This window comes from Pezoporus wallicus, unplaced genomic scaffold (genome assembly GCF_028554395.1).
Source record: "Pezoporus wallicus isolate ANWC-B61680 ecotype Strahan unplaced genomic scaffold, APGP_CSIRO_Pwel_v1 contig_3058, whole genome shotgun sequence".
Lineage (NCBI taxonomy): Eukaryota > Metazoa > Chordata > Aves > Psittaciformes > Psittacidae > Pezoporus > Pezoporus wallicus.
The window spans coordinates 3,331,442-3,355,540 of NW_026641153.1; the positions used below are offsets into that span (position 1 = coordinate 3,331,442).

A 24,099-nucleotide genomic window follows, 5' to 3' on the forward strand; every position below is an offset into this window, starting at 1 on the left:
TGAGGCAGCAAGAATGAATAGCTTTAAGCTAGGATAACATTGGGAGCGACCTGCATATTTCACCTCTGCAGCAGCATATTAAGAGAAGTGGTGGATTCTCTTTAGTTTTGAGATCTTAACTCAAGTTTCACTACATTTCTAACATCTGCATTCAAGATGCTGAATGCAAACACCAGATGAAATTCTCATGTCTGTTAATTCAGGAGAGCAGATGAACATAATGATTTCCCCTGACACCCATGTGTCAGTGAGGTTGTAATATCCCTCACAGCGCGCTCTTACTTAAAAGTTTAGTCTATAAGAATATTTACCTCTTCCTTTTTAGTATCATGTGCTCGCTGGACAAACCAGATTACTTTTGCTTGTAAGGTCCGTGGGGTACACTCCAGAAGGGTGCTGTTGTACTCTATTCCATAAATAAGTCGCTCCTCAGTCTTCTCAAGGACTTCACCTGGAAAGAGAATAAATGTTTTAAAACCATGTGCTACCTCCAGTAGTTGTTGCATTCAATATTCAGGGTATATTTACTTTTAAGTGTGAAGTTTAATGCAGATCCAACCAGATAGTGACTGAAAAACAGTTTCTGGTGAAGATCAGACCTGCTAAGTGAATTTTCCCATCATCTCAGACTCTTACAGGATCTGGTCATAAAATAAATGGACCGAATTATGCTGTGACTCAGATAAAATTATACACAAGAAACAGATCTCAGCCTTTCACATTGCTAATTGCTTATGCCTGGTTTTTATGAATAGTTCATCTATTTCATTGTCACTCAGTGAAACAGGAGGATTCAATACATGCTTAAATATAATCATAGAATCACAGAATGGTTTGGGTTGGAAAGGACCTGAAGATCATCCAGTTCACACCCCCTGCCATGGGCAGGGACACCTCACACTAGACCATGTTGCCCAAGGCTCTGTCCAACCTGGCCTTGAACACTGCCATAGGTGGAGCATTTGCCACTCCTTTGGGCGACCTGTGCCAGGGCCTCACCACCCTCACAATAAAGAACTTCTTCCTTATATCTAACGTGAACTTTCCCTGTTTAAGTTTAAATCCATCACCCCTTGTCCTATTGTTACAGTCCCTGATGAGAAGTCCCTCTCTGTCACCCTTGTAGGCCCCCTTCAGATACTGGAAGGCTGCTATGAGGTCTCCACGCACCCTTCTCTTCTCCAGGCTGAACAGCCCGAACTTTCTCAGCCTGTATTCATATGGGAGGTACTCCAGTCCCCTAATCATCCTTGTGGCCTCCTCTGCACTTGCTCCAACAGCTCCATGTCCTTCTTATGTTGAGGACACCAGATGAAAATGAGGACACATAGACTTCTGCAGAATGAAATTCTTAACACCTGTAAATACCCTAACCAATATTATAAATATGCATGTTAAATACATGTAAAGTTTTGACCCAAGGGTGCCAATAAGAACAAGGTGAATGAAATTAATTGGAACTCAATTCTGCTTTTGCATCCAGCAAAACATCTAGAGGAAGATAAGCTAGATGTTATACTGGAGGAGTCCAGTTGCCTTAATGAAAACTTCTTATTCTATAGCAGTGAGAAATGTTCTTGAGATGAATCAGTTTTGGACCCTAAAATTATAGGGTTTGTTATCATTGTGATTTTTCAGTTGTATTCCAAACTTAGGATATAATTAGTATTTCATATTAGAATACACTTTTCCAATATCTACTGTATTCTGGACTACAACTTTAATGAATCCTTCTCTGGTAAAATATCTGATATTTAGTATATTAAAATATCTATCTAAAAGAATCTTTTATATTTGATTTTTATTTTCTTCTACAAATATATTGGCTGTTATCAAGCAAAAGACTGTGGAAGTCCAAACAACTGTTTTCTGTCTGTTTTACCATTCTCATTACTGATGTTTGAAATCATCACTTTTTGAGGCTTGGAAAGCAAAGAGCATTAGACACAGTAATCCGTCCTTTTTTAGGACAAATCTTGATGATGGTCATAAATACACATCTGTGTTCTAACATGTCATTGCCCATGTCTTTGCTTCAATTCTGATTGAGTGTCCTGGCAGTATTTCATATTAATTTCAGGATACAGGCCTGTTGTTTTTTATCCCTGGCCCATCTTTCCACTAACATTTCTGTTGGAAGCCCTTGAGATGCATTAGCCACATCCCTAGTCTGAATGAAAAAGCTGCAGAGCTACATGAACTCTATGGGATCCACCTAACCTGCCATCAATGAAGTCATGCTTAGACCTGGATGACATGATCTCCCATGACTCTTCTAAGTTATTACAAGAATATGCCAATAAAAGAACTTGAATGATGTCATGGTCTGGCTCATACTCTTGGCAAAGCCTGTGCTCTCTGCTCCAGGCATTCGCTAGTAATTTGTAACTGTGTGAGCAGATTACCAATGAACTGCTGGCCAAAACACTGCTGTGCTGCATTTCCGTGTCGAACATCTTGTCTGCGGAAACGTCTGGAGGGGAAAAGATGGAAGTGTTTGAGATAACACGTTTAGCTTACAAATTGTTTGGTTTATGTTAAAGTGGCATTCATTAAAAACATAAGGAGCTAAATCTTGGTTCCTAAAACTTTAGGATTGTTGAGAGAAGTAAACATTTATCCAACAATATTTTCTCTCAAGCTATTGGGAATCACGTGCCTGAGTAAAAGAAACACACTTGTCTGGGGAAGAGGCAGAACTATGAGTCCAGTTTATACATTGCTAACTACACTAATGTTATAACTACTAAGATCCTCTGAACCAACTGGGCAACATTCAATGCTAGAAAGGGTCAAAGGGATATTTAGCCTTTATTTGGGTTCTCTCTTTCTGGAAGCCAAGGAAATGTTCTTTTTTTTTAGTTTCAAACAGTTTGCCATGTATGTGAATGGTAGTTCTTTTATCCTTTGCTGTCATGTTATTTTTTTTCACTTGGGAATCTCAAACAGCAGAGCAAGTACCTTATTATATCTATGTAGCAGACAGTTGTTAAGCTTATTTTTCTCAACAGGGAAACAGACATATTCATGACATGCTCATTCTTAGAAAGTGAGTGAGTGGTGGAACTGTGGTGAGAACCTGGGAGCCCTGTCTGTGACCTGGAAATAATGCAACTGCTTTTTGAGAGAAAAATTTTTGTGAGTTTTGGGCTTTGAGTTTTTTATATGCATTTGCAGAAAAATAATGAAAATCATAACTGTACAATGCATTCCCAGAAGAACTGTGCTTTTATATAGCAAATTTTTCCTCTGAGTGTCCTGATAAATAAAATTAAGATTGTTTACTAGGGAAACAAAAGATCCTATTGGAATGTTATATCTTGCCATATGTAGTATTTCCAACAACCTGAAATTTAGTTGTGCTAAGGGTACTTTCCTATATTTACATAATTTTACATGGTATTACCAATGCCATGCATAACAGATTTACAGAAATATGCAAGGCAGCAAATCTTAGACAGCAGGTATGTGTAGAGTATAAATCATATATGATAGAAAAAAGCAAAACCAAGCACTTTTGTTATTCTTTGCATTTAATACTTAATAATGCTTAAATAATGTTATGTGAATAAAAAAGACAATTTTTATTTGGCACAAATTGAATTTACTGAAACTATGTGGATTTACACTTAAGGATCTTGCTGATGGATGTTACTCATCATATTTCTAAACTTTCAGTAGACAGGGGTTATTTCCTGAACTCTGTCACTCATATGAACTTCTGATCCAGAGGTGCTGGTGGACCAAGAGGACATCTTTAACCCTCACTGATACTCAGAGCAGAAGCAATGTTTTGTCGTTGTTTCAAGGGAATCTGCAAGTTCAGTAGGGACTGTGTTAGGCTTTTTCAGCAGAAGTGCTAAAAATGGGTGCACATTATTAAACAAACCCTGAGCTTTATCATGCCCTTAGAGTTCTCACTGTAATGTGTACATTACAGTGCTTACTACAGCCATGCTTACTGATAACTCTGCAAAGTGTCGCTGCTGAATAATGTTGCCACCAGCTTTGTATATCTGTATATACAGATTATTCAGAACAGATATTTTCTTGCGCAAATATACAAAAATACTATAGACATTAGTCTTTGAAAAAAGCCATAAGAAAACCTTGTTTCTATCAGGCCCAGCAGCCCTACCTATCAGGAACAGGACAGTTAGCAGGCATGTACTATTTAGTTTTAAGTCCTGAAGATCATTGTAGAGCTAAAGAAATCCTCATTCTGTAAAACAGGATAAACCTCCATTCATCAGAACTAGTCTGGAAAAAAAAATGTTTGTTGATGGAGTTTTACTGTTTTGTGTATGAAGACTGGGGAAGATAACATTTACCAGTGCTTTCACCTGCTACTTTTTTGAAGAGAAGGAAAAAATGGGCAGAGGTGCTTAAAGAGAGGGATATGATGGGAGATAAAAGTATTTCAGAAATACTGACATAAGCCTGGTATTTGGTATTCTTTTTCTTAGTAAGCATTTCATTCAGAATTCCATGAATAATAGAGTACAAGACAATTTCTGACATGAAGTACCACAAGGAAAAATTTTAAGTGACTAGCAAATGTACTGAATATGTGGAAGTGTCTTTTTCAATCTGTAACTAGGTGAATTAGCTTTCAGTCTGTAACTGTTCTTTCAGGAACTTGGTAAAAATGATCTGCAAGAAAGCAATACAGTGGACATCATCATCACCACTGCCTCCATGTTTCTTTATTATTTCACAGGGATAGATGAGGCAAAGTCAAAAAGTCTCAGGGAGAAAAGGCATCACTGTGGTTTGCATAAATAAATCAGTAGACTCAGTCAGGGTTTGCTGGACCAAATGTTATAACAAAAAGACATTTGACATAGCACCTGCACCTAGCTGCAAGGTGCAAGAGCATGTTTATGTGCTTACTGGTGGAGTGGATGGTAGAGAAAGAGACCAGAGAGGGAGAGGAGGCAGGAGGGTGACTGTCAGCTTCCTAAAATTAGCTAAACAATCACAGATTACAAGAAGACCTACCCGAACTGAAAGACATTTTAAAATCACTCAAGCCCATTTTCAGCCTGAATGGTGAGCTGGCACAGCAAGAATTTTACTTGCAGAATTTAGTACTTGTTTAGGTAAAAATTGAACCTGCCTGTGTGAGATTGCAGAGGTAATAGTGGACTAAAACTTTCCCTGAAGTCCTGGACCTCTACTTTCTGAGGCACTCATGGAATTTGGATGCAATATAATTTCCTTTTGGCTTCTTAAGTATTTGCAGTATGCAGGAGCCATGCACCTGTAACTACCATGACATTGTATGATATTGTACCACCATCACCAAGATACAGGATTTTGGGTTCAGTTTTTATTTGTCCTTAATTAAATCCTCTATCTGATTAACTGTCCAGGCTATGCATTTGAAAGGAATTATAATATAAACTTTCACAGCTTAACAAATTGGTACCAGATGTCAGGCAGATTTTTTTCTGTATTTATGCTGCAGTTATCTCTCTATCCTCTTCCTTAGTGCCTTAGTTTACAGTTTTTTCTATTTTTCTATTCTCTAAACACTTGTCATGCCTTGGAGGCATTGGGATCTAAAGAAGATAACATTCGAATCAAAGTGGTCTTATTATTTTAGCCAGACTCTTCTCACATTGAGGATACAAACAGAGGTCACTTTGTCCCTTAGGTCTGCTTGAAAAAGGCATGAGAATACTGTGCAATCATGCTTGTAAAAGTGTTGTAGGTTTCTGACTTGGTTTACCCTATGCCTTAGTGCAATATGCCCAAGAAATTCTTAATTATAATGAGTCATTGGCTGTATTACTCATTTTTACTTTTTAATGTGCCTTAACCAAAATGTCAAGTTACCCAATGTAACATTACTGTGCTCACTGTCTTTTAAAAAAATCAACAGAAATGTCTGTTGTGCCTGGCTAGAGTCAGCTGTGCATTGTTTTAGTGCATGGAGGTTCATGGAAAGATAATGTGTGCACAACAAGAACAAGAACCCGCAGTTTCAGGACTTTGTACTTGCACTTGTTGAACTTCATGAGGTTTGCACAGGCTTTATAAATTCACTGGAGGAAGCCTAAGCCTAAACTTTAGCAGATACTCTGGTTTCATGTTGGCTGTGAAGGTATTTGGTTATTAGCACAGATTCTTCTTTGCTTTCTTTTGGAAATGCTGTTATATATGTTATTGCAGTGTGATATATTTTCTTTATAATAGTACTAAACTATGTCTCCGATGTTGTAAAGCATCTTTCTTTGCACACCAAAATATATAGAAGGAAATAGAGGTTTGTTTAAAACCTACTGCAAATAATTACTATGTGACTGCTTCATTCATAGAAATATTTCTGTTACTGCAGTTTATACCATCTTGTTACTTTCTCTCCTTTGCAATCCTCAAAGGTTGTGCTAATAAATTAGCAGACTACATATCTTCTCACTGCTCAGTTATTTTTTTTGGGGGGGGGAGGGAGGGGTACTCTGTGTTGCAGTAGGAACACTTTACGAAGGTGTTTTGTAAAAAAGGATATAACGGAATGCAGCAGTTCTCACCTCTTTGCCTGCATTCCTGTGGGATAGTATCGGGAGCAGGAGATCCCATCCCAGGCACAGTATGGGTCTCGAGCGAGGCAGCAGTCAGCACAGGCAGTGCCGTACATGTTACACTGGTGGAACTTCACTTGTGCTATGGCAGACTCAGATCCAACATAGAGCTGTTGCTGGAAAAAAATGCATCACATACAATTAAATTCCTAGAATTTCCACCGAAACTTCTGTTACCAATGGAGTTATTTAAGAAGTGTTAGCTTTATCATTGCTTGCCAGCTGTGTATCCAGCCCGTGCCCAGAGGGAGGCAGAGTTACTCTGTGGGAAAATATCTGATTACAGATTAAACTCTTCCGCATGAGGACAGAGGAACAGAAGGAAGGTAAAATGAACAAGTTTATTTCGGCATTTCCTCTCTTCTGAAGTTTCAGGTTGTAAGATTGGTGTTTGAATAAGCAGGATCTTAAGTTTATTTTTCTTCCTTGGGATTGTTTCCAGTGCTTCCCTTTTTACACTTCCCTGTTACCTAACATATCTGCAGAAAACACCTGACATGACAGACTTTAAACAAAGACATTCAAATTTGCAAGAACTATAAGGAACCTCAATCTTAATATGGGAATTATCAAATATATTTCATTCCTGATCTAGCTACTTACAATATGATCACGTATACACGTAAGCAGTTGTGACGTATGATTTGTATAATCCCTCAGTGCACAGGAGATAGATGATTGGAGGTTTTGTTGTTGTTGCTTGTTTGTTTGTTTATTTTTTTCCTGGTGCTGTGCAGTCTTTCTTTACAAATTAGCCAGTCATAATCTACTTATTTAGTATTTATTTGCAGAATTTGGGGTTTCTTTGCAGCATTAGTGCTAAGGCTGTTTGAATCTCCTGAGTTCACATAAATGTCCTTTTCAAATCAAATGAAAGATGATCAATCTAATTCTTGAGATGTTGGCATGATAAATTCAGAAAAGAAAAGCTTGAATTTACAAGGATTTGAGAAAAAAATCCTGTTGCTGGTGAATGCAAATTGTCTGAATACAGAAATATGCAGTGTGCACTGCTATAGGAACTGCTTCTGCACAGCTCACTTTCATGGTTTTACCAGTCAGAGAAAAGATTCCTAATGAACACTTAAATTGTGCTTACCCTAATGGCTAAAATTTGTCCATAATTCCCACTCTTAGACCAAGCTTTCGAAATATGATATTTTGAAACAGTTTAAAGCTGGAAAATACTGGCAGCTCATTTAGTCTGATTTACCTAACGCAAAACATGAAATTTAATCCAGATAGTCCATTCTCACTCCCTAATTACACCCCCTATATCTGTTTAGATTTAACTTTCAGAAATATCAGGGGAAGAGCTGGGGAGAGACTAGTAATAGCAATGCTTGAAGACTTTTTCAGCTGAGATAAACCAGATTATAGTAGCAGGAGCTCAGTCTGCCAATAGGAATGAAAAAGATCCTTGTTTGCGGGGAATTCTTTCTTGTCTGTAAAGGCTGCAGTGTGATTGTCCCAGAAGACATGAACAACACTTTCAATTAGACATATGAGATAGGATTTTTCTCTTTCATCTTTTAGCAGGGGTGAAGACTACCCTAAATCTTGGTCCATCAGAGGAGGGCAAGAATCATCCTATATCTAGCCGACTGAACATCAAAGAAGAACATTCCTTGCCAGCCACTGCAGATAACTAGCTCAGCCCTGAAACATGATGTTTTATTGTCCCACTGACTTAGTGAAGACTGGTTAGTCTTACAAGGATATTGCAACAAAGCTAGCAAGCAGCTCTTCACAGGCTAAGTCCAAGTTCAAAAGATACCAGCTAAAATGCTCAAGCTACATAACGTTTTTCACATAAACTCAACTCTTATGTTTCACAGTATCACAGTATCACAGTATGCTAGATATTGGAAGGGACCTCAAAAGATCATCTAGTCCAATCCCTCTGCCGGAGCAGGAACACCTAGATAATGTTACACAGGAATGTGTCCAGGCTAGTTTTGAATGTCTCCAGGGAAGGAGACTCCACAACCTCCCTGGGCAGCCTGTTCCAGTGTTCCGTCACCCTCACTGAGAAGAAGTTTCTTCTCAAGTTTAAGTGGAACCTCTTGTGTTCCAGTTTGTACTCATTACCCCTTGTCCTATCATTGTTTGCCACTGAGTAGAACCTGGCTCCACCCTCATGACACACCCCTTTATATATCTATATACACTAATAAGGTCACCCCTCAGTCTCCTCTTCTCCAAACTATAGAGACCCAGCTCCCTCAGTCTTTCCTCATAAGGGAGATGCTCCACTCCCTTAATCATCTTCGTTGCCCTGCGCTGGACTCTCTCCAGCAGCTCCCTGTCCTTCTTGAACTGAGGGGCCCAGAACTGGACACAATATTCCAGATGCGGTCTCACCAGGGCAGAGTAGAGGGGAAGGAGAACCTCTCTAGACCTGCTAACCACCCCCCTTCTAATACACCCCAGGATGCCATTGGCCTTCTTGGCCACAAGGGCACAGTGTTGGCTCAGGGTCATCCTGTCGTCCACTAGGACCCCCAGGTCCCTCTCCCCTACACTGCTCTCTAACAGGTCGTTTCCCAACCGATACTGGAACCTGGGGTTGTTCCTGCCCAGATGCAGGACTCTACACTTTCCCTTGTTATATTTCATCAAGTTATTCCCTGCCCAACTCTCCAGCCTGTCCAGGTCTCGCTGGATGGCAGCACAGCCTTCTGGCGTGTCAGCCCCTCCTCCCAGCTTAGTGTCATCAGCAAACTTGCTGATAGTACACTCAATTCCCTCATCCAAATCGTTGATGAATGTATTAAATAATACTGGTCCCACCCTTGAGGCACTCCACTAGATACAGGCCTCCAACTAGACTCAGCCCCATAGACTACAACTCTCTGGCTTCTTTCCTTCAGCCAGTTCACAGTCCACCTCACTACTCGATCATCCAGACCACACTTCCTCAATTTAGCTGTGAGGATGCTGTGGGAGACTGTGTCAAATGCTTTGCTGAAGTCAAGGTAGACCACATCCACCGCTCTGCCATCATCCATCCACCGTGTTATTTCCTCATAAAAGGCTATGAGATTGGTCAAGCATGATTTCCCCTTGGTGAAGCCATGCTGACTGCCCCTCATAACCCTCTTATCCTTGATATGCCTTAAGATGGCACCAAGGATAAGGTGTTTCATCACTTTCCCAGGGATGGAGGTGAGGCTGACCGGTCTATAGTTACCCGGGTCCTCCTTCTTGCCCTTTTTGAAGACTGGAGTGACATTTGTTTTCCTCCAGTCCTCAGGCACCTCTCCCGTTTCCCAAGACTTGGTAAAGATGATGGAGAGTGGTCTAGCAATGACTTCCGCCAGTTCCCTCAGCACCCACGGGTGCATCCCATCTGGACCCATGGATTTATGGATGTCCAGATTGCTCAACTGGTCTCTAACCCATTCCTCATCGACTAAGGCAAACTGCTCCATTGACCTGACTTCATCTGAGGTCTCAGGGGTACAGGGCTCTTCAGGACCGCCTGCAGCAGAGTAGACAGAGACAAAGAAGGCGTTCAGTAACTCTGCCATCTCTGTATCTTCTGTCACCTGGGCACCCATCCCGTTCATCAGTGGGCCTACATTGCCTCTGGTGTTAGTTTTGTCTGCCATGTATTTGAAAAAGCTCTTTCTGCTGTCCTTGACCCCTCTTGCCAGGTTTAATTCTAAGGAGGCCTTAGTCATCCTAGCTGCCTTCCTACATCCTCTAGCAGCAGCCTTATATTCCTCCCAAGTGGCCAGCCCCTCCTTCCATGACCTGTAAACTCTCCTCTTCCACTTGAGCATACCCAGCAATTCCCTATTTAGCCACACAGGTCTCCTGGCCCTCTTCCTTGACTTCCTACGTGTCGGGATGCTCCGATCTTGAGCTCGGAAAAAGCAACCCTTGAATGCCAACCAACTGTCTTGGGCCCCTTTACCTTCAAGCAGCCTTGCCCATGGGATTTCCCCTAGCAATTGCTTGAAAAGGCCAAAGTTTGCCCTGCTAAAGTCCAGGGTTGCAATTCTACTTGCTATTCTACTGGTCCTACCACACAAGATCCTGAACTCCACCATCTCGTGGTCGCTGCAACCAAGGCAGCCCTCAACCCTTACTGCTTCAACCAGACCCTCCTTGTTAGTGAGGATGAGATCCAGCAGCGCTCCTCTCCTGGTTGGCTCATCCACCATTTGCAGGAGGAAGTTATCATCCATACACTGGAGGAACCTCCTGGACTGTGGCTGGGTTGCCGAGTGGTCCTTCCAGCAAACATCAGGGAAGTTAAAATCCCCCACGATGACCATGGCCTGTGACTGTGAGGCCGCTCTCAGCTGCCTGTAGAAGGCCTCGTCAACTTCCTCACCCTGATCTGGTGGTCTGTAACAGACACCCACAACAGTATCGCCCCTGCCAGCCTGCCCCTTAATTCTCACCCACAGACTCTCAACTCGCTCGTCATCTGTCCCTGAACAGAACTCAGTGCATTGTAGTTGCTCCTGCACATAAAGAGCAACCCCACCACCCCGCCTGGCTGGCCTGTCTTTCCTGAAAAGGACATAGCCCTCCATGACTATATTCCAGTCATGTGAGCTGTCCCACCACGTCTCTGTAATTGCCACCAGATCATAATCTCCTGACTTAACACAGGTTTCCAACTCCTCCTGCTTATTTCCCATGCTGCGCGCATTGGTGTACAGACATTCCAGGGAGCGAGCTGAGCACATTGATTTCACCCTAGGATTATAGGAGGCCGCCCAGTCTCCATCAATTCTGGAGTGCTGCCCCACTGGGGCAAGCCCAGCTACAGCCCCATCCCCCTTCAAATCTAATTTAAAGCTCTCCAAATGAGCCCTGCTAATTCGTGCCCCAGCATCCTTTTCCCTCTGTGAGATAAACCTTTCCCACATGCCATTGTCCAGACTGGTGCCCTATAAAACCAGCTGTTATCAAAGAATCCAAAGCCCTGCCTGTAGCACCAGTCTCGAAGCCAATCGTTTATGAACTGAATCTTCCCATTCCTTCCCACATCATCAATGGAAGATGGAAGGAGTGAGGAGAAGATCACTTGAGCCCCAGACTCTTTCACCATTCGCCCCAAGGCCCTGTAGTCTTTCTTCATCCCCCTCAGACTGCGGGAAGCAGCTTCCCCCTCACCTGCCTGGAAGATCAGCAGCAGGTAGTAGTCTGTCGGGTGCACCAGGTTGGGGAGCGCCCTAGTGATATCCCTGATCCGGGCTCCAGGCAGACTACACACTTCCTTATGATGAGGGTCAACTCTGCATGTCGGGCCCTCTGTTCTTCTCAGAAGGGAATCGCCTACTACAACGACCCTTCTTTCTTTCTTATCAGAGGCAGTCTTGAGGTGCAAAGTCGACCGCCTTTTCCCATGTGGCCTTGCAGGCTGGCCTTGCACCACGTTCTCACCTACCTCTCCTTCAAGACCCAGGGCCTCGAACCTATTACGGAGGGACACCTGGGGAAGCAGGGCAGGAAGGGGGGAGGGTTTCCCAGGACGCCGAACTGGAACTCGCTTCCAACCCTCGTCGTCTTTTTGGTCCCCTACCTCTGCGCAACAGCTACAGGGCAGGGGCTGCCTCGGGCCATCCCCCTCTGTGTGAGAAGGCAGGGGGTCCTTCCCCTTTTGGGGGGTATCTCCCTGGAACCATTCCGACTGGCCTGCCAGGGAGTTACTCCACCAGTCGATCTCCCTTTCACACTCCCTGATGGTCCTCAGTGTCTCAACCTCCTCCTTAAGTCTTGCCACCAGGCTAAGCAAATCTTCTACCTGCTCACACCTCACGCAGGTGGAATCCTGTCCTCCCTCCCCCGGCAGCAGCAGGCTCTGGCACTCCCTGCATCCAGAGACCTGAACAGCCATGGCTTGGGACGGGGTCTCTGTCTGAGTTGCTGCAGTCTTCTTACTGCAAGCTCTCTTTCTGAAGGCGACCATATTGGTCAACAGTCTGGGACACCAGCAACAGGGTCAGCAACACGACCTCCTTGTTTCTCCCTGCGCCTGGTGGGCAGCGACCATTACTGATAATTACTTAGTGTCAACCCTGTCCCTAAGACGTATTCCAACATTTAATTGTTCTCAGTATCAGAAAACTATTCTATTTCAAGATTAAGTTTCAAGATTTAAGTTTTTCAAGATTAAGTTTATCTACATACAGCAAGCTGAATTTGATTATTTAATTTCATATTTCTTTCCTATCAGTGTTCAAGAATCTCTATACACTTACACTAGGAAGTCACTTTGTTTGGTAAAGTTTTATGTTTGACTGTTCTGTTCTCTCTAGTCTTCTCATTGATATCTTGAAAAAGTTAAGCTACTTTTTTCACAAATAAGTTTATTCTTCAACCACTGGATTGCTCTGGTGGCTTTTTTACAACTCTCTTCAGATCTCCCGGACACTTGAATTAGAAAAGTTAGCAGCCATCTCGGGAGCAGGATCTAATGGTGGAAGACTACTTTGTTTTTTATACAGTAACACCTCTTTACACTTCCAACACAGCCCTTTTAGCATGACATTTCACTGGTAGCTAAAGGTAATGCAAATATCTTCAATGACACTGAAGTCTTACTCTAAATAATCATTTTGGTGCAGTTTTAGACAATTTAGTCTCCAAAGCTGCTTTCACAGTCAATGGGAAAAAAACAGATTGATCCAGGAAATAATTCAGAACATTCACTCCTAAGATCCTTCCCTGAGTCACCATCAGAGGAGTTTGTCTTTCTGCATTACCTACAGAAACAATGCAAGTTGATAGACACCAATACTAAAACGATCTTTTGGAGCACAATCACACCTCCTATTAATGCAATTTTCATTCTTCGTTACTTGTGTTTCACTGTGTTTATGTTCACCTATGTTGCACCAGATGTCTAAGATCTGTTAAGATCTTATGTTTATAATGGCTTCATCCTGAGATGATATGATAATATGGTACAGATGAGAATCTACATACAAGAGTAATAACGTGAGTGTTTATATTAGCAGAAACTAGCAGAAAACCAAAAGGGAGTCAGATCCAAAGCCCTGCCTTTCGTGGGCAGCTGAGTACGTGGGAGAGCCAGCAAGGCTCTTTTTGCGCTGATATTCTTGTGGGGTTGAAGTCTGTCTGCATTTATCAGCAAAGAACTTTTCTGTGAGCTGTCATATCCACCAAGCTAGTCCGAACTGTGATTAATATGCCAGTAACTCCTGAAACAGGCTGGTTTTTATTTGCTTTGATAAGCATGATCGTGTGAACTAAGGGGATTTAACATTAGAGTTGAAAAATAGAAATGATTTATAAAAGAACAGAGACTATAATTATCACTTTGTATTAAAAAAGGATTACACATATCAGAAAAGATCTCATAATAGATGATGCACATCTGTCTATTTACACAGTTTATAGCTTACTTACATTTGAGTCACAATCTTCACATTTCAAACTTGTCAAATACATACCCTTTTTGAAGAAATTTCCATAGAAATAATAGGAGCTGGCACCTAGAAAATAGGAAATATTCCTTGCTCAGAAAAAAATAGTGTCTTTTTTCTGTGACAAGAAAGTAGATAAATTAGCGTTGATGTTTACTTATTATATCAGCTTTGCTTGATATTTTGCTTCTCTTTAAGTTCTGATGCTACAGAAAGAGGAAATTGTGACTGTATTGCTTTTAAAGACCTTATTTAAAGACAACCAGCCAACACTTAATTCAGGATTACTGAGCCACAGGAGCACTACAATTTTGCTGTCAAACATGGTATTAGTTCTTGCCACCACTGAATCTCTTTTGTCCTACTTGAAAGTGATAAGTGGAGTGTCTTTATAAGAAAACATTCATTGAAGATAAGATAAAAATAGCAGGAATTCCTTCTTTCAGCATTGTCCTGTCTGCCCTCTGCTCATACTTCCTGGAGCCATGGCAAAACATAGCCCCTAATAGGTCTGTTGAAAACCAGCTTTATCAAGAGGGGCAATTTCTGTGATTTTTTTTTCTTCAGGCAACAAGTTTTTTATTACACTGCCTAAATACAGGTGCCAGATTTGAATATCTGAGTTTGGATATTAGTCTCCTGCTTTACCTATGTGGCTAATGTAGCAAGATGTGAATAATTTCTAAGAGGATTTCATTATATTAGCTTTGCCACGTTTAATACTGAACTTTATATATGGAATATTCTTAAACAGAACAGAGTTTTGCCTCACGAGATCTCAGGTTTGCCCACTGTAAAGACAGATTAACTAATTCACTCTTTCTGAGGATTAGGTTTGCTTTTTTTTTTTTTTTGTCTGGACTTCATTTAAGCTTTCAAGATTGAAGTAGGCACATTTTTTGTACATGTAGTACACCTTCTGTACTTATTTAAATACTTAATTGGATATGAGAGAAAACTGAATTAAATGCATCAAGTTTCCAATTAAAAGTTGCAACATGAAATATGCATGTATTGAAAGTACTTGGGCTATAACTCCACTTCAGAAAAACTTTAGTTGAAAACAGAGATTTCCTGTCATAAAATAACTGGATCATTAGAAATTTTCTTGCACACAACTAATATATATTTCGCAATCCTCAGATATTTTTATACATTTATTTCCGCAGAAAATTCAAGACTTATATATATGATTCATATACAGCTCATTTCACCTTGAATACTTGCAGCTCTTCAAGAATCACTTCTTCCATTGATTCTGTCTCTTGATTATAAATTGTAATAACTTTCAGCACAATTCCATTATCTGAGAATGGGTAAAAAAAAAGAAAAACAAAGCAAGCCAAAACTAAAGTTTATAATTGGTCAAAATATTTATATGGTTTCAAATACACTAAAAGACTTTTTTCAAATTGATAATGGATATAAATTTACAAATATGTGCCTGTAGTTGAATCTTGTGGTTAGTGATGAGGATTCTTACTCTTAGAAGATAGACACATATGACAATTTGTCCCTGGCAAATACAAGTCAACTGAGTTATCCCTGAGCTATATAATTAATTCACGTGTATTTTTCAATCTATTGGTCATAACTCCTTGGTGAGCTGCAGGAAGGGTGACCGTATTTCAAGAAGAGAAACGAGAGTAGGCAGGAGCTGAGATAATCAAGGCCAAGGAGTGTAAAGTATCTTTAATTATAGGATCAGAGTGTTTACACTAGTTAGGAAACTATTAACTATCCTTAATTACTGGCAGCAGCTCAATTGCTCCAAGCAGGAGTACAAAAACCTGCAGGGGTACACTGTCCCCAGTTCTTCCCCTCTGCTGGGGAAACTGAGCTGCTGTTGAGCTGAAGGTGTTTGTTAATCAAAGGAAGGTGAACCAAAAAGCTTGCACATTCAAAAAATTCTAAGGCATTTTAGAGTTTAGATTTATCTGCTTTTCTGTCACTACAACTCTTGCAGGAAATTAAAACACACAAATAGCATCTGGTCTTCTACCACTTCAGCTTTTTCTTGCTATTGCTAAAATAGTCTTGCTTTCTTTAATTTGAAAATCTGTCATCAACAATGGCAAATATCACTTCCTTTCTTCTGTTGCTTTCAGTCACCTTTGATTTACAGAGGAAATATTAAGCAGACAAGCACTGGGAAAAATGTTCAGCAAAAGATCAAAGGGGCAAATGTAAAGAGGAGCCATTAGGCTGGGGTCATACACCAGTTCTCAAACAGAATATATAATCAAAGGCATTCATTTTGTGATAGAACAGTAAAAATAAATTGCATTCTGAGATCTGATTTTCATAAGTAAGTCCCTCTTCAAATCCTGCTGACAGACACGTGAAAGCCCTGACATTTAGACTTTGTCTTTATGCACTTTTCTAACCTACACTGCTACCCTAAGGAAACTCGTGCTCAGCTGTAAGACCCTGTTTGCTTATGTTACACAGCAGGTGTTGGACTTGGATAAAAAAAGATTAACCCTTTCTAGCATTATATTGACAAAAGAAGCAGTGCATTTTTTGATGGGGGCTTTGCCAGAGCAGAGATTGAAGGGTTTGTTTCAGAGTTTCTAAAGCCCAAATTCCTATGCTGGAATTTCCTGTCACCTGAGATTAGACATCTCAAGAAGACTAAACAGCTGTTGGGTGCCACTCAGCACAGCTCTAACACACACACTTAAGTCCCTTTGGATTCAGCTTTGCTGAACAGCGGATTTGTGTACGAGGGTACTTGATACAATATCTCAATCATAAATTTAAATGGAAAATATGAGAAAATCTAGGCACCATTTTAAAACCTGCTGTACAGAAATAAGTGGCACATGGCACAATGTTTTATAGACCATACTAAGTCCAATACCAAAACCATACTGAGGCTGTTTAAAACCATAGAAATCAGCACTAGTATAAATAAGCCTTTGCTGGTGTACAAACATGCTTCTTTTGAGTGTTCTCAACGCTGAAATGTGCTTATCAGAGGAATTTCATTTGTAAAAAATAACTCACTGTAACTGCTTTCCTAGACAAAATGGTCAAAATGATTTGTGATACCACTCCTGTTGTTAAATTGTTAAAATGTGAATGGATGAATCCTTGGATTTTTCCAGATGGATTAGATGTGACTAAAGTCTTGTTTAGTTCCAGGCTTTTCTCCTATTTTCTTCAGTTTTCTTATTTTTCAAATTCCATAAGAATATGTTTTTCCCTCTGCTTGCTTAGAGTTAGTGCAGGTCTACAATACTATAATATATTTTATCTTAATCATATTATTTTTTTGTTGATATTTACAAATCCTCTTTAAACAAGCTCTCTCTATCTTATGAAAGTGTATGTCTGTAATATATGGAAATGGCACAAAAGAACAAAAAAACTTGGCAGAAAACTTCTAACATATTTTTTTAAGAAACTTGGGTATTTCCTCCTTCCTTCCTTGAGCTGTGTTTAACCCAAATCTGGAAGCTGGCAGTTTCTTTTTAACAGTATCAGCTAGACTTGTGGTCTCTAGAACTGGGGAAAATAAACTGTGGAATAAAGCAAGTAACTTGATCTGATGTTTTTGAAAATCATATTAATCCACTTTGTTTCTCTCAGGTCTCCAGTTTCAGCTCAGAAATATGTTGATGTACATGATTATGTACTGAATTTCTTTTCTTAGTCTTTAAATGTTTCCCTACCACTAGTTTTCTGTATAATGTTATCAGGACAGTTAAGCACATGTCTAGAATGACTAATCTCTGTAAGTCAAAGACTGGTGCAGTCATGTTAAGAATGACTTTTAAAACAGAATGTTGTATTGATTTTTTTTTTTTTTTAGACTATGCAGAAATTAATTCCATTCATCCTGCAGGTAACACCCCCCCCCCCCCCCCCCCTTAAATCATCCTCCTCTTTTCTTTAATTTACCTGTACCAATGAACAAGACATCATATTGCCCATCTTCAGCTTCCACTCTGTCCACTGCTATTTGTTTAAGGTTGTACTTTCCATCTGTTTTAACTAATATTGGTCTCTTATGAACTGGCTTGATGGGCTGATACATCAATGGGTGACTCCTGGCAAAATGGATAGCTTCATCAGGGTAGTCTTTGGTGGTAGTATACAGACCTCCATTCACCTTGCTGGCACACTGCAGAAACATATAACATAGATTATCCTGAAGTTTTGCTAAATAAATTGCCAGAGACAGGTCGTATTTTTAGGGGTGATGACAAGTCTACAGAAAACCTGGCACAAAGGCACTGGGACAGTGAACTCTATGCTTTTTACATGTGTACATTATTAATTGTGAGAAGCCAAGAAAGGGAAAGTTGAACTGAGCCTTGCATTACAGGTTTTAGGAAGAAGTAGCTCCTTCCTCTCTGGCATTCTAAGAGCAGAGTAACTAGTGACACTTTTGGGTTTTGACAAAAAACAGTGCCTTCCCCACATTCACATATTGAAGATATAATCAAAATGGCCACTGGCAGTTAGGAGAAAGGTAGAGACACAACCATGCAAAATCAGCAGAACACCCACGCTTGACGTCAATCTCTACTCTTATTACTTTTGATTGCAAAATGTATTGCCATAAGAAGTGAGGCACACTTAAAAATTATGCCAACGGCAAGAGTAATCCTTGATTTCAGGTATTCTAACAGTATTACATTTGATTCTAATTCCTAACTCATGAGGACAGTATTATATATCACAGTTTAGCTTGAAATACCAATGTTTGTATTGATCAATCTACTGTTTTGCAAAGCAAATAGACTTTACATCAATGATTGATTAAAAGAGGCTTACTCCTTCAGTCAAATGTGCAATTAGGGATAATTTAATGCATTAAACAGAGAAGTTAATTTTAGAATGCTTTGTGAAGGATATAGTGTTCCATAACAGAATATAGATTCTACATTTCCAATTTGCTTCATGATGTCTAATTGAAACTGTTTATGATCAACTTGGAAGTATCTCAATAACCATTTACTTTCTCCAAATATTCATAAGACAGTGTGGTTTTAAAAAACATTTCAAGGAAAGCCACAGTAGCAGCCTTTCCCTATTTAAATTGGATTTTTCAATCAATAAAATGAAATAAAATAGTCTTTATGTTTACTGGAAACAGTAATTTTAAACTTGTGGTCAGCTGTAATTGACAATAACGAACTGCCGCACTTGTCAAGTGGGGTAATGTTTGTTTCCACTTTTTGGGCTTAGCTACAGGAAAGTATTTGTTCAATGTTGACTTTAAAGTAATTGTTTAATCAACCTAGTGATGGAATTTCACTGGCTGTTTGCCATAAGGAGACAGAGCTGGAGCATGAAGACAGGCTAAGACTCTGCTTGCCGTGCACTGCACAGCATAACAAGTGAATAGGTATTGCCAGGTTCCCTTTGTAAAGTTCTAGCCCTGGAGAGATTTAATAAAAATAATCTTTCACAGGGTTTTCCTTTTTAACTAAATAAATTGAAGTAGTCTAGAAAGGAAACTGTAGGTGCTTCCATCTCTGAAGGCTGCCAACACCATTTTTGAGGTAACTGATGTCATTCCCAGAAGCATCACAGTCTAAATGCACTAAAAGAACCAGCAAAACAGGAGCAGAGATTGTGGCAGAAGCAGTGCTTCAAGCAGACTTCAGAAAGCAGCAGATTGCTGTCTGTCAGAACCTGTGTGACTCTTAACAGTGGTTTTCTGTTTATTCATCTAAGTTCTACCTACATTCCTTATAGACTCCATCTTTACCCATTCACTAGCTAAGATTAAAGAGTGCTGACTCTCAGAGATGCCTAAGAGTAGGTAATTTTCAGCACTTTGAAACTGTCACTCCTGTAATGGAAAAGGTAGTGGGACTGAGTTTGCTAATAAGCTGAACGTTAGGTGTGAAACCTAATATTGTGGGCTACAGCCCAAAACGTGCCTTCTCTTCATGCTACTGGAAAAACATTGAAAAGACCTCAAAACTATGCCCCAAATGAGCAGCCAAAAATGATTTAATTAATACTTTGTATGTATCTGGCAGATCCAGCTACTTCAGCCTCTAATGTACTCTGCAGCAGACAGAGACGAATACGGTTATATTGATTAGCACCCACAAAAGACCTGATTCTTCGTCTAACTTGTTCCATGATACTGAGAAAATTACTTGTGCTTTGCTATCTGCTTCAGCCCCTGTGTCTTGCCTGTAGGGGTGGCTGCAATCCAGTCTGACCCAAATGCGGCCTTTCTAAGGGAGCTAAGGGAGAAAAGCATTGAAAGCGAGTGAAACCTAGGGTAGCCTTTCTGTAAATCATTGTCAACTTTGCTGAAACACTGGCTCATGTTCTCTCCTTCTTGCCAAAACCCCATCATTTAATCTTCAGTGCTAGGAGATGTCAATGTAAGGGCTGTAGTTGTTAATACTGAATTCATGCCTGTGTTTAATGTTAGTCCAAATAACATATGTGAGGTGTTCTAGTGCCTGGAAAAAAAAAAAATAATTACTACTCCTTAAAGAACTTGGACGATATAATATATGTAAAATCTAGTCACTCTCCAATCCATGCATAATTCTGCCCCATTAGTTAGTATAACTGTAAAAACTGTAGGTTTGCTAGACAAAATGTGAACTAGGAAACCAACAATTCCTTTGAATTGAACCATTTTGTTCAAAATGTGATAATTTACTTATCTGATTTTTATCCTGACTCAATACCAATGACTTTGATCTACATCAAATAAACAAACAAAGCCATTTGTTATTGACGTCAGCACTACTACAGTGGTGGCTTATTGGCCAAGATAGCAAAATTATATTCATAATATATCCCAGATAATCTCTTTTTTTGAGCATTCACTTCTGCATTTTGACTTATTTCTCTAGCTCCAAAGAAAATCATTATTTTAAAATGAGAGAGGACATACATTTAAAATCATACTACAGGGAGAAAGGCTGTACCAGCATGGACTAGATAAGCTAATAGGCCTTTTCACCTCTCATTCCTGTGATTCAGTGATAAATGAATTGTATGCAATGCTTGTTTCTGCAAATGACTGATTTTAGTACAAAAAAGAATATTGATTCTGTTAGCAAAGGAAAAACAGCACTGAAAGTAATGCTCTGTTAATGCAACTGTTTATTCCATTGTTAAACTCAAGAGAGCAAGCCCCTGGCCTTCGAGAAGATAAAGAGATGAAGTGTGAAAACAGGCAAACAGCTATTAGAAATATCTTTGCATCTTACAATGAAAAATCTGCACTATGCTGGCATGATAATGGGTAGACCTTCCGCAATTGTAAATAAAAGCAGCTTTGCAAGAGATGACAACTACCCTGGATGCATTAGTTGCATTCCCAAAAGTCACGGGATGAAAAAGAAATCTTGGATGTGATGCTTCTCTAGGATAGCCTGACATTCTCTGCTGCGGGGCTTCTCCTGACTCACAGCAGGAAAGGAAAGGTGAGGAAGGCCCCTGTTGTGCCTTTTCTGTGAGATGCTGATGGGGCCCTGCAATGCAAAGGGAACTCTCTCAAGCGGTGCAGAACACGGGGCTGCTCTCCTCACCCCGCAGACTTGGGCTGAGACTCATGGGCTTATATGCTACAGAAATGGAAACTTCAGAAACATCTAAAACAAGAGTGAAATGGGAAAGGGTTTGGGATGATTACTTGTAATGCCTTTGAGAAATCCACTAGAAATTAGGAATTCCTTGTAGAAAATAATTACCTGTCTCTAAGTAATGAGTTTGATATTTCCTCCAAAATTTCTATTTACCAAATGAAAAATCTAACACCTCTCAGGAGCAACTCACTACAGCACTTGTATGGTTGCAGAGTATGCTACAGCAGTTGCCAGATTAATTCAAATTTCAAAATACATCTTGTTTCTTTCCTTCACTGAAAGTCCATTGCAAGAAAAGGAAGCTTGTAAAGAAACTTGTGTGAAAATTAATTAAAAGCATGAGCGATTTTGCTGAGTTTGGTTCTTTGCAACATTGTTTTAATGTTTCTATATACTTTGTAAATGGTACACTACAAGAATGTTAAAAAGTTCAGGAACCCTATTTGAGGGTAATATCATTCTGTGATGTCTGAAAGCAAAACAATGCATTGTGAGGAAGCTGTTCCATTGCTTCTAGAAAGAACCTATATGAGAGAAGGACCTCGGTTGGTGGAGGATTTATTCCTTGACTAGAAACGTATTTATTCTGATTAGTTATTTTTAAACAAAATCTGTGTCTCCTTTCTAACCTGTACATCAATCTAAATTATGGCAATATTGAAATTCAATCCTTTTTGAAAAAGAGATTTAAAAGAGGAACCAGAACCACCTGATCTTGAAATAGTGGAGCATCTTTTTAATTGCTTTTACTTCCCTTAACACTTGTTAAATGCCCTAGTTTCAGCAGCAATAGAAAATCAGTGAATTGGTTTGAGTAAGCTTGTTTTTTCCAGTAATGATCTTATTTACATTGGAAAATATTGCATGTATCTTAAATATGCTTTTTTTTTTTTCAATGTAAATATAGGTACATGTTTCCAATTCATCCTGGCTTTATTTTCTCTTTATTTTATTTATTGTTCTCCAGAAATTTCCATTAGGAAAAAACCTCCATGGCTCACTCAATGCCCTTTAATAACTTTTACTTTTCATTTATTTGTTTGGCAGTTAGATTAAAGTTATCAAGGGTCAGATGCAAAAAATATGTCATCAGCCAAATTCAGAACACTTATTTTAAGCTCAATACAAAGTGAGGCTCCTTCCCAGGTAATGCACTGTGTTTCTGAATGCAGCTTCAGACCCATCTTCTAGAGATGCCTCTCTCTGCCCCTATTGCCTAGGGTCCTAGCTTTGGGATCTTTGGACCTAGACACAAGGTTGTTAAATTCAAGTTCCAGCAGGATTTTGAAAACCCCTATATAATCAAGTCCACAATTTTCCTTTGGGAAAGGTGTGCATCTAGTACTTGATTAAACTTTTTGCTGAACCATTCCACACTTTTCCAGAAATGCAGAGTATGTAAATATTCAAATAAACATATCCTGGACTGTGAAGTCAGGAAGATTTCTACATTAGCAGCAGTTTGCTTTTTCTTCCCATGTTCATTTACACAGCAAAGCAATGGAAAATAGATTGTACTTACAGAACCAGGTCTAGGATAAGGTACTTTTCTTTCATATAGAGCCCAGTGGTATTCAGGTCCTTCTTTATGAGCATATGGTCCATTGAAAGCTGCTCGGACACTTGCCATGTGGTAAACACATATAGCATATCCTCTAAATATATTGCTATGAAGTAAAATTCAAAGACATTATTAAAGTGGTATGTCACATTCTGTACATATAATACTGGTATTATTGTGTAGTTAAAAATAAGTCCCATTTCAACAGTATTCAGGGAGAAAAACGCTACTTATTTTTCTTATATGCTTTTCTTATAACTGCTGTGTTCATTATTCTTTACAAAGTCTTTAATGTATTCATATTTATATCTATAACATTTCTTTAAGGATGCTCTGTTTTCTAACCCCAAAAAAGTAAAAATGGTGAACAAAGGCTCTAAATCATGTCTTTATAATCACAAAGTGCAGAGAACTGAATCCAGGTCTTATACATCTTTGATTAGTGACTTAAACAGTTAATCATTTATTTTCTCTAAGATTTTTCTTCTTGTTATTTTGGAAATACGGAAATCAACCACTGCTGACTGAAATGAACAGGAGTCTTTTTATACTGAATGGGAATGTTGGTTGATGTTATTAAGTCATCAAGATCACTCTATGTAGATCAATCCACATAAAATTTACTTATAAATTTTATTCACTTTATTGCACAGAAGCAATTCAGGGGTTTTGTTGTTTTTTTTTTGGTGGCTTTTTTTTCAAGAAGAGTCAGTGCTCTCTATAATGAAATCACCTCTGAAGACTCCAGGTGATCCAGAACATTTTAATTAGGTGCCTGCCCTGCTCTGCTGGCGTAGGACATTCTAAGTGCCTACATCTTTAAAGAACCAGATTGGCTTCACTTTATTCCAGAAAAAATAAATCAGGAGAGTGAGATAGTGGCAAAAGCACAGTTGCTCTACCATTTACATCCTAAAAAAAACAGTTGGATCTCCAAAAAACTGGTACTGCGTGCTTGC

The 24,099-nt window shown here is 39.5% G+C and overlaps 1 protein-coding gene across 1 annotated transcript in view; it reads right to left on the reverse strand.

Moving 5' to 3' along the window:
• The window catches only part of SEMA3E (semaphorin 3E), a 137,953-nt gene that overhangs the window by 1,839 nt on the left and 112,015 nt on the right, over nucleotides 1–24,099 (reverse strand). Inside the window, exons 10-16 of the mRNA XM_057422510.1 lie at nucleotides 23,102–23,246; nucleotides 17,906–18,128; nucleotides 15,214–15,305; nucleotides 14,027–14,068; nucleotides 6,537–6,703; nucleotides 2,406–2,473; nucleotides 312–451 (exon numbers count right to left, since the gene is read on the reverse strand). Of these exons, the coding sequence (XP_057278493.1) occupies nucleotides 312–451; nucleotides 2,406–2,473; nucleotides 6,537–6,703; nucleotides 14,027–14,068; nucleotides 15,214–15,305; nucleotides 17,906–18,128; nucleotides 23,102–23,246 (877 nt within the window). The remainder of the gene's footprint in view (nucleotides 1–311; nucleotides 452–2,405; nucleotides 2,474–6,536; nucleotides 6,704–14,026; nucleotides 14,069–15,213; nucleotides 15,306–17,905; nucleotides 18,129–23,101; nucleotides 23,247–24,099) is intronic.